The 12,086-nt window shown below is 35.5% G+C and overlaps 1 protein-coding gene across 1 annotated transcript in view; it reads left to right on the plus strand.

The window, feature by feature from the left end:
- LOC144445969 (uncharacterized) overlaps nucleotides 1–7,488 on the plus strand; it is a 32,822-nt gene extending 25,334 nt beyond the window's left edge. Inside the window, exons 5-6 of the mRNA XM_078135622.1 lie at nucleotides 5,375–5,515; nucleotides 6,753–7,488. Of these exons, the coding sequence (XP_077991748.1) occupies nucleotides 5,375–5,515; nucleotides 6,753–7,009 (398 nt within the window). The 3' untranslated portion in view covers nucleotides 7,010–7,488. The remainder of the gene's footprint in view (nucleotides 1–5,374; nucleotides 5,516–6,752) is intronic.
- The last annotated feature ends 4,598 nt before the right edge of the window (nucleotides 7,489–12,086 follow it).

Consider the following 12,086-nt stretch of genomic DNA (forward strand, 5'->3'; position numbering starts at 1 on the left):
ACCTGCGCGAGCAAGATCTGCATCGGTCAATGTAATATTTACATGGTCTATTACAATTTGGTAAAGTGTACCATTGTATATGCTTGTGCGAGACGTAAAAAACATCATGCCGTCTAATTGTACGAAACGATTTAGTCACTATGGTTTTGAAGTCAGTGAGATAATGTTTGTGAAGTACCCGGTATCGTGATGTTATCGCTTGTATAGAAAAACCATCACTGAGGCAAAATCTCACTTTTATCATCATTCATTTTTTAAAGTCTTCAATCATGCCAATTAAAAATATGGATACTGCAGTCATTTATGTGACTTTTTTTCCAAAAATGTTTATCGTGCATCTCGATTATATTTTTTTTCGTCTTCGTAACATCTTTTTTTTTATTGTGCCAAAAGTAGTAGCTACCACATATAGAACAGTGGAAAAATACCGAATGAGACTCAGAAATGTAAAATCATTTACTTCAATGTCCAAATCAAATGCGGACATCAGAAAATGATGCATGCACGTTGTGATGGACTCGTGATTAGCTCTAGTCCAGATGCCAATTGGTATCTAACTAAACCATAGACAATAGAGAGGGTCCTCTCTATTTTCTATGACTAAACCAAGTTTAGTGAGTGGAGGTGTAAATGGTAACGATACTGTTTAGGAACACGGTGATAGGAACTAGACGAGATTAGCACTGACAACACACGCTCCGCGAACTCCAGCAAAGAGGCCTGGTGGGGTATATAGAGACTTGTCAGAGTTGTCGGAGCTACTGTTCATGTACATATAAGTTCCACGTATTCTCAATTTATTTCGTGCTGGATAGAAAACAGTCAGTATAGTCCTTGTGTTCTCCAGTGTATAGCCGATGGATTGGATAGTGAGAGTCATGATATGTGTGATACATTGTAGTTTATACGCCAGAACTGAATTTTAGACTGATCCCGTCGGCATCTTCAGAGAAAGCATCAAGCGGGTACCACAATAAACTGAAAACGTAACGACTATAAGCATAACTATAAGTTTTAATTTACATGGAACTACGGTCATATTTGATAAGCTTATCCCCCACTTCCACATATGGTCTCATACCCCTTGGTCAGCGAAAAGCCAATCATGTTCATGTCCGGACATACGAGTTATAAATGGGGCGGTCATATGGGTTAAGTTAGGGTGGAATATAATATATGGAAAAAGTCTGATTGATACTGGCTGTGATGGGTAGTAGAGCATTTTTTAATTGTCAAAAACAGGGTTGGGGGCCGAATGATATGATTCAAAACGTCATGACTTTCTGGTATATCTTTGTTGTCATGGTGTGTTTCCAGTTGAGGATGGCTGTCTTTGACTGGCTACAACAGTAAGTGACTGATTTTGAAAGCAAAGAAAGTGGAAGAACATTGGTGTTAGTTAAAAAACTATTGTTATTAAAGATATACAAGTAAACGCAGCAAAACAATTGAGAGTCGGTACGGAAAGGAACAGATGACCACAGGAAGGTGTTCAGCTGTTCTTCATTGTTCTTTGCAATTTGACGACCGGGCGATCACATACTAGTAGTTGTCAGTGTTTTCGCTAAAGCAAAATACACGGAGATGGTTCAAAATCACTTGACTATCATTTCACTCTTATTTAAATCTACAAATATCTCATTAATATTTTCTCCCAGCTTACTTCAAACTATATGACATTTTCCATGAAAAAAAGGTGCGTATCTGGAGCAAAGAAGTGTTTCAGATATCAGAGTGTTCACGTTTGCGTGACCAAGACATAGACATAGACTGGCAAGCGACGCCATGAATTGTGATCGAATCCCAGGGTCGGATCGGTTGTAGATCAGTGTTCATGATAATTCATTTGCGTGTTCAATTACTAAGTCATCGATGTAGGGTTATAAATTCAGTGACTACACCATCAACAAAGTTACTTCTTACTATAAATCATGTTGAAAAAGACCCTAGGAAAATGTCTAAGCAACAATGACGGGTGTTACTTTTTTGCAGTGTTTATCCAAATAGTAATCGTCGAATAACGTGACCCTGGCTGAAAACTGCGACAGTGAGTGTACCATAAATTCCCAAAACAGACTGACCAGAACAGACATATTGACACACAAAAAGTGTGCAAGTTTACATCTTGTGACAGGTTTGGTTGGGGTCACCTCCATCGGCTAATGGTCGAAATCGTCATTGTAAAATATTTTTAATTACCCTCAACTACAAATCAGCGTATCGTTGACGATCATTTCAATCGTAAGTGTTTAGAACTGATTCAGAAGTAAAACGTAGAATTATTAATGACAATGGTATGCAAAGTTTTGTTGTTTAACAATCATCAGCGATTTGGCATGTTTGCACAAACCACAGATACTTGTTAGTGCATACACTTTTGATACTTCTATTCTATAAGGTAAAGGCTAAATTTAAAAAGACATGATCCCAGTATTAACTTTTTTGTTGCGGCTATATTTCCTAAGTGAGGTGTGCCAAAGAAAGTTTTCCCATGATACTTTGCGCCAGTGCGACTTTTTGACATTGTACGTTCGATGTTCCCAATGAGTAAATGGAATTTTATCGAGAAGTCTATTCATATTTGTTTATGACAGCAAGATATTTTCAATTTTCTGTTTTTGGTCATTTTTGGGGTCAAAAACTGTCATTTGTTTTGTAAATAAAAGAATTCAAAGTAAAAATGAATGACAGCCGCAAAACTAATCGATTGAATGGGCTGACATTTGGTGTACAGGTATGTTAGAGTATCTGGATGAAGAATTCTTCAAGAAAATTTGAAGATGACATTGATATGCAAATACGTCTAAAACGTGCTGTGTAGTATCATATTATAGCCATGTTATTTTACAATACTCGTGAGAAAGTAGAATTTATTGGTGAAGTAAAGTTGCTCATACACCTAAGAAAATTTGACTACACTTGAATACATAATGAGCAAATGAAATGATCACAACAATCACATATCTTTGTAATGTTATGACTATACAAGATCTAATACAGGGACGAATGGGGTACTCATCAAATAATGCCCTCCGGAACTCAGAAATAAATGTAGATGCGCTGTACCATGCAGTTACGATCAGCGGTTTTGAACTATGGAGGTAGGAAGGAAGGAGGTAGGAAGGATTATAGTCCTACCACCATTTCTGAACAAAATCGTTGTCCTTGAATTGGAATGGTATGCTTTTAATACAAAAGTTGCACAAACATATGTTCTTGCTTTCAAAAGTTTTAGAATTAACACCATGATTTCACCGTCGCCCATACTGAGGTTTTCCTGCATCTATTGCTATGGATTTTGTTGGTGGGACTTTGCTGTACTGTATGAACACTTGTTCAGACTCAGGCCACTAAAACACAATTGCAAAAAAAACCCGTAAAGACACGAAGTATCGTTTTGCACAACGTTCGGCTTGAAGCAGGTTTGAAGGGTAACCATGCACGACAGAGAAGATGGGTTTAGAGCCCCATTTACACCTAAAACAAAAAGCGATTCTAGTCTGTTCCTATTATAGTGGTCTGAGGTTCAGATCAAAGTGCCGCATTCATCCACAACATAAAAAATCATAGACCCTACACGACTGGCGTTTGTAAAAGTCAGTTTTAAACCATAATTACTACACCTCTTTATCTTCTCGGCAAGAACATGCAGTGCTGCAATCCAACGTGAGGACCTCTCACCAACTTTCAGATCACTTCACATTGGGAACGTTGGTGAGAGTTCTACTAATATAATTCAGACTGAGGCAAAAAATATAGCCTTTCTGAGTTGAAATCCGAGGTTTAAATCCTGATATCTGAAAATTCCCAATCAACCCAGATTACATTGAATAAAAAATAAGTCTAACAAACAATTTATGATTTTTCAGTCCCGAAACTTGCTATTATCCATACACTGTATACAAAGCTAAATACACGGTGATTGGTGTATCGCACTCCTTGACTGAGTGGGTCGGAAAAAAAATAGGTAGACTCACTTGTCATAAATCGATTTATAAATCCACAAAGGCACTGTGACAACTAAAGCAGTCCCTTTACAGACCATTTTTCTTTAGAAATAAATAGGCTAAAACAATACTGAATGACAGGCAGTCCAAGGTATGCGAAACCATAAGCGAGCGCGTACTCACGATGCTAGATTAACACACTATTTTACCTGCGCATTGAAGACGCACAGTAAAAAGACCAGTTTTCAACATTAATGCAGGAAATACAAAGCTAACAATTCAAAATTGTATAAAATGTAAGAAAACAAAAAACAGGCGACAGTCAGAGCATGCATGAACTTCGATTTACAATACCATTATTAAGTTCTTGCATTTTGGGGCTAATGAAGTCATAGAGACTAGAGTGGGCGAGTTTCATCACAGTTAGTATAATCAATGGCACCGTGATAATTCTGACTTTCACTTGAAACTGGACCAGAACAGTCTAGGTCGGACGAGTCGTCATCATCAATTCAAAGGCGACGTAACCAAATATACACCGTGAATTCATCTTAGATCGCACCGAGTTGAACAATCATGTCTGTCATTGTAGAATGTAGACCTTTACGCTGTTTGACCGACTATTGAAGTATAACCCACATAGGTGATATTTCATTGACCTACATGGAAATGCTTGTAAATACTTTTTGCAAGTAGTAGTAGCTCAGACCACTCTAGTATTTTAGTGGTCTGAGGTAGTAGTAAGAGTTTTTGCTAACGTTTACATGCTAGCGTAGTTGTACATGTACGTATACATGTCAGTTCGTATGTACATGTACATTAAATGTAGCTCTCATCATATCATACACTGTACATGTGTGTAACCCTTTTCTTTTGCACCCTCCCCCTCCGCCTTCATGTGGTCAAACACAGACAACTAACTAACTAAATAGTGTTACTGTTAGTTTTCTGTGGGTCAAACAATTAGTGTACACGCCTTGAATCACATGCAGGCGAGATAGATTTGAATATTCATTTGTTTACTGCCCGGTTATGGGGGTGAACTCATGAATATATTCTGAACTAAATGCAAATGTATTCAAATCACTTCCGACTCGCAATCTGAACTATTTTTCAGATCGAGTATAATCCGATTAGACAGGCGCTAATGGGAAAGTACAGAAACGTCCACCTCATCAGCATAAAAGTACAGAATTGAACTCAATCTGAACTATAGTACGGAAAGTGTCGTAAACTGTACTATTTTTTCTACTAGTGATATATATATATAATCTGGTAGGAAGGTGGACAGTTGCAATTGTCTGAGGCCTACAGGCTGCATACATTGCAGGCTCTAGATCTCTAGTGAGTACTGTTGATTTTTAGTATCCAGAATATAATTTTCAATATCTTAAACATCTATGGCTGCATTCATGTTTCTATTGTAGGCAAGTACTACTTGAAGATAGGACATCGTCTACACAGGACAATATTACACACAGCTACAGACGTATCTGAATGGTTTAAGAGCGAGGGAAATAAGTCTGTTTATGACATTGCTACAAAACAATTATTTAGTCATGTAAAAGGTAAGCATCATACTTGATTTTTTCTACTCCGTCCCAAGCGATGATTTTATTTTAGTTATGTTAATCCTGCACAGGCACATTTTCTTCATCAAGTAACCAAAGATATATTCACTAAAATTAATGAATACGTATAACAAGGCATTGTATCTGTCAAATATGTTAACTACTGGTCAATATTATGTAGATGGTGAAGTGACAAGTTTAAATCTTGAGCGAAAGCTTGGTTTTGAATTTGTCACCTTGTTAAAACTGCTCTAGTTTGTAATTGGAGTACCTTGTTGATCAGATAGCCACAATCTATAAACTGAAAATTGTTAAAATACTAAAAACTGGATAATGTAAATGTTAATCGGTGGTCGCTCTTGTACGTAAATAGTGCAGTAACAGGTTGAAATCATGCATGATCACCATTAATTGAGGGTGCTGATTGTTTGGATGTGGACCCAAAAATCAATTTGATTTGATCTATTTGTACCAGATGAGGTATATATTCACTCACATATGGTTCAATGCTATCAGGGTGTACGATATTACATTTTCAACACAATGGTCAAGTTGCAGCTAGTGCAGCTTGAAGATTTTACTATTCAATATGAAATGGAGAAAATAATATTATACAATTTTTTTTTCAAACCTTGGTTTGCATAAGACTTAAACAAAATTGTGTGATTCCGATTACATTCAATTTTAAAATAGGCGGGGTAGGTAGATTTTTTATTTTATTTGTATATTTTCTTTTCATGAGTTGAGTGTCTAGTTCAGGTTTTCCATTGTTTTTCGAAATGGTCTCTGTGCTGTTTATTTCTTCCTATCAGATGTACAGCCATTACATAATGGAAGAATAGTTTTATATTGTCTTTTTAAGTTGATGTCAGTTTCTGCAGCCACTATTTCTTGCGAGACTTCATGATTTTCGTGATTTTATTATTATTTTTCTCAACAAAAGTTTAGGGTTGGCGTGAAAAACGAGGTGGGGTCGGGGTAACCGGAACCAAACAACTTTTTTTATTTGGCCTAATTGTGTCTATTTGAATAAATACATCGTAAATCTTTGTGGTTGAGAGAAGAGACACAGGTGTAGCAACATCATTTAGGGAGCAACCTTGATTGGTTCTTTTACCTTACAATAAACAAACTATACAATAACAATATAACAAAAAATAACAGTACACTGGCAAACATAAAAGGCATCATGACAAATAATTTCAATAACAATAAGATGTTTATCTTTTACAAGGTGTAAAGGCAATATCTACCCATGGAGAAGGTTGTGTGACAACGGTTACCCCAACAGGACAACCTTACTGCGATATGGTCACACCAACGCTGGGCATAACTATCGGTGGAAACGGAGTTGCAGCAAGGAGTGGTGACGAATTTGGTAGAATGGGAGCCAGAATGATTGTTGCTGGTTGCTGGGATCATGATCTACCTAGAGACAATTTCAGAGTTAGATTTAAAACGAAATCAACAATTTTAACATCTAAACTATAGATTTCAAACACCCAACACATAAACATTGTTTGTGGCATTCCAATACTTGTATAAAGAGAAACTGTGAATGTCTCTCATGGACAAAGATCGGGAGTGTGTGAAGTCATATGATATACATTGTGCATTTTCTAATATAAAGAGTAGTAAAAACTTTCTAAGGGAACAAATGGTACCAACATTTTTATGATAGTAGTAATATTTCCTTGTAAAACTCCATGTATAGACACTTTAATTCAACAAAGTGAGAATTCACTTAAAACAGGAGATTTTACAGAACAATCTTTTACCATTTGCAATAATTCAATTTAAAATTAAATTGTATTTTAGATGTTTGGGGGAAGGGTGCAAAATGTTTATGAAATATATAATTTTAACTCGTCAAATAGGTGGATTGGGATGGGGTATTTTTGTATTATTTTTGTTCTCAGACCCTGCTTAATTAAATTCTAATTCTTGGTCCCTTGTGAGTTTGAAAACAGTTGTCAGGTCATGGGATCCATGGACCAGTTCGTAGGCTACACTCAGAAAAAAAAGATACATGGAAATTAAACTGTTTCTAACTTGAAGATTGTTACATTATCTCGCTAACTATATGGTTAAATAACTTACAATGACTAAATTAATACTCAAATGACGATGTTGACTAGATCAATAGTGTTATGAAATGTGGTACACCACTGTGAACTTCACTGAAAGATAAATTTGACTATTGAGTATTGACTGCCATATACATATAGAAGGATGTTAAAATAACACTGTTGCATGCTCTGATTAGTCCAATACTGTACAACTGTCGACCTCTGACCATAGACGAACAGAACCTGTTAAGAACATGGAAAGTAAACAACTGAATTGGGTTAATAACGCTTGGCTCATCACTTTGGTACAAAATAGACTTGTGTTACAAACCATGGTTTTGACAATAGCAGTTTTATGTGTTCATGAAATGCCAGGGAAAATGGAAATGTTTGTGTGAAAGTGAGTTACTGTATAAAGTGGCCATAAAACTGTTCTTAACAAATAATGGAATGTAAATTCAAGTCTCGGTTTTCGGTGTAATTTAATTGTTTATGTAAGGTGACTGAGCACTTTACTTGGCAAAAGAAGAATGAAACTCTACATACATACATACATACATACATACATACATATACATATATATATATATATGTGGGTATTGGTCTTTTGGAACTTGCTGACGACTGTAAAATCGCAACATTTTGTAGTAATGAAAATATCTAGTTTTACAATATCTTACAGTCTACCAGCTGCACAGACCCAAGATATTAAGAGCATTTGCTTATAGTTGCAATAACAATCGATACTTGTCCATATGAAGATCTCTTGAAAATCTTTCAAAATTACATTTCGAACAGCATAATTTAATAAGAGGATACAAAGACGAGATTATTTTCATCTTAGTAACACTTCTTTATGATATTGCTATACGAAGATAGTTTCACAATATCTTACAGTCTACCAGCTGCACAGACCCAAGACCATTTGCTTATAGTTGCAATAACAATCGATACTTGTCCATATGAAGATCTATTGAAAATCTTTCAAAATTACATTTAGCACAGCAGAATTTAATAAGAGGAAATAAAGACGAGATTATTTTCTTAGTTACACTTCTTTATGATATCGCTATACCAAGAAAACTCATTTCCATCAAACCAGCGTCACACGTTCCATCTAGAAATATTGTTGTAAGAATAATTGGCAAACGTGGCCAATTATCAACTATGTCAGGAGCTACACGTTTCACACTTCTTCGACCACCAGTAAGAACAGCAAAATGAAGTTCTCACTTGTACTTCGTTTACTTCCAAAATTTGTAATTCTATTTTAGAGATGTCATGTGTCTCCGAAAATGAATTAGTCCTTGTGTCATAATAATTTGCACAACACTCCATCTATTATCAATCTTTAATTTTTTTAAATGAGAATTTCTTTTTTAAATATCACCAATATTATTGCCATGGTAACCACAAATCTTCAAATTCTAATGAAGTTGTTTCTGTGTCATAGATAATCTAGCCACACAACTTTCAAAAAAGAATAATTTCATAACCTTTTAAGATGTCTTGTCAAATTTGTAATTGGTGGACAATCAGTGGATTGTTCTGATTTCTATTTTCGAGAAAACACATACATGTACCTGTATATCCTCATGATATAGAGAAGGTAGACTTGACTGTAATGTGTTGTTGGTAAATATACAATGTACAGCTAAAATGAAAAAAAAAAAAATTCAAATAAAAATGAAAATCCACCATAATAATTATATAATATAATATGTAATTGCTACTGTAAATAATGAAAAAAGAGCTAATTTTCTCAAGAAATGTTCACAGAATAAATAAAAACGAGAACATTAAAAAAAAATATGGAGGTAAATACAATATCACACATGCACAAGAATATACCAACCATGCAAATATTGTGTGCATACATTCACATGTTATAACTGCAAATTCTATTTTATGATCAGGAGTTTGTCTTGATTATACAACAATGATAATACAACTGAAAGTTAAATTCAAACTTGCACAACTCACATTTGTATTGTAAACAGTATGAATGGAAAGTTGGACAATTTTTTTTCATATTTAATAAATTCATTTGAGATGAATTTCTGAGGAATCATGTAGTTTTCTTTTATTTACCAAACAAATTATGTAAATGTAACTATAAAAAAATTTCATATGATACAGCTTGATTTATCAAGAAGTTGCTCACTTTTATTGGTGTATGTTGACTAAAATATTACTCACCTGGCCTTTAGTTTTAAGTTACATATGACTTCACTTTGATTATCTATTTTTGCCCTAACAAGCTAAGTTGCCTATTCTTCATAGTGTGAAACCTTAAACGACTTCAGCAGCTTTAACTGGACAAATGCATTGTTGCTCAGCTCTACCAATGACTCACAGCAGACTTGTGATGGAGGCTGGGTTAATTGGGAGGGTAAGAAGTGATTGAATAATATACATGTGATTAGCTTGTACTTTCATTCTTCTCTACATGACACTTCAAATTTTGCAGGGGTACAGTCAAAGTACAACCTCCACTTGCAGTCACAGCTAACATCCAGGCTACATAAGAAGATTGGTGAATATACTAGTAACAGTAACAGACACACAACTGCACCACAAGTGATAACATCACACCATTGTACAGAACAGTGGCAAAATCAATCAATTACAGAATCATTAAGAACAAAATATGTGAGAGCCATCATAGATGATTTGAATTGCTCAGTCTATACTTTCTTTGCAGAAAGGACATGCCATTTTACTAGCTATACCTACTAAATTTGTATATATGAAATATAAATCACATCTCAGCTTCTTCCCTGACCTTTCTTTATCTTTGACAATTATAATTAATAAATGTTGATGCTGAAGTATTTCCTCTATCTTTAAAGATTTCTTTCAATACGTGCTTACCTGACAAAACAATGTTGAACTTGAAGCATGTCAACAATATTAAAACAGTTATAGCCTGTACAATGGAAGTGGTTGATACATGTACTTCTATGCCTGTACTAATACTTTCCTAGCACAAACACGGCATTTAAAAAAAAAAGAGTTCCATGAAATTCATATGACATTGTCCTCGCTCAGCATACCATAAATCGAAACCACAATACAGTGTCACTGGCACCATATGTTAGGAAGAGGCGCCAAATTTGGAGATGTTGTCAGTCGATGTACTGTGTAACGATAATGTGTAGTGGCGATACGAAAACCATCCATACAAACGTAACATCACACATTACGGGGTGGGGGGGGGACTTAAATAACAGAAAAAATACTCAAGACATATATATAACACCACAAAATATGATGATAAAATCACAAGGAACACATCTAGATCGGTTTCAATAACTTTAAAATTGATTATCACGTCAAAAATTGACGAAAAATTACATTTCAGGGTCACAATGCTAACTTACTGAGTCGTGTTGTAATTGTAAACAGCGAGTTCAAGACGACACCAACCAAGTTCTTTGTTGTACTGTCAAACATTGCGCGGCGGAATCGCGTTTATCATCTTGTCGGAGTAAGATAGGAATATGGATTACTAAAATAAATTGTTGAATCAATAACTTATAGCGTTTTAAATACAATTTTCGGCAATTATAGTGCATGATGCCACTGATGACGACGGCAGCCATGTTGGTTTTGACGGAGTGAGATTTGTTTGATTGTTTGAAATTATTTCCTCCACCTAAGTTGCCACACAGGTCGTATGCAAAACGACAGGCATTTGTTTCCCGGGCTATGTCTCAGAATACTAGTATTTCTATCTATGTCAACAAAACATTTGTCGAAAGACCAACGTTGGTGGAGGGTCTATGATAAGTTGGCTGATTGAAAATGAACAATATTAATCTAATGGCTATGGTGGTTTTTGAAACCAACAACTGCATAGAGTGTTTACTTTTTTACTTCTCGTCTATGTCAGAAAATTAGATGTCATTCAATAAAATAAATTTTGATGGTCAACACCCCTGGAAAATGACCCAAATAAAGTGTACGAACCCTGGCCCAGACAGCCGGTCACAAATGAATCTACCCTGCGCGAGCTTATGGGCTTTGCCTAGTTATGATAGTATTGACGTATTTAGCAAACTATATATGAAACGAGTAAATTACACTTGTTTCTGTGATCGCACAGGTTCACTCACTCACTCACTCACCGCCAAAGAAGACACAAGGTACGAAAGGCAGCCGCCATTACCGTACATAAACAGGAACTTTCAACTGGCCGTTGTACTAAAAAAATTATCTGCTCCAATTCTCCTACATGGCATCAGAAATCGGTTGATATCTTTGGTAGGTATGGTCCCATTGTAACAACGACACGAATTAACGGAAGATTATTAAATTTGGGAACTAAGAAGTGATGGAAGGTAAAATCTTCGAAATGTTTGCCCAATACAACGGCCGGTTGAAAGTTCATGTTTAAGTGTGGTGATGGAGGCTGCCTTTCATACCTTGTGTCTTCTTTCGCGGTGAGTAAACCTGCGCGATCACAGAAACAAGTGTATTTTACCCTTTCATATATA

The sequence above is a fragment of the Glandiceps talaboti genome, chromosome 14 (assembly GCF_964340395.1).
Source record: "Glandiceps talaboti chromosome 14, keGlaTala1.1, whole genome shotgun sequence".
Taxonomy (NCBI): Eukaryota; Metazoa; Hemichordata; class Enteropneusta; family Spengelidae; genus Glandiceps; species Glandiceps talaboti.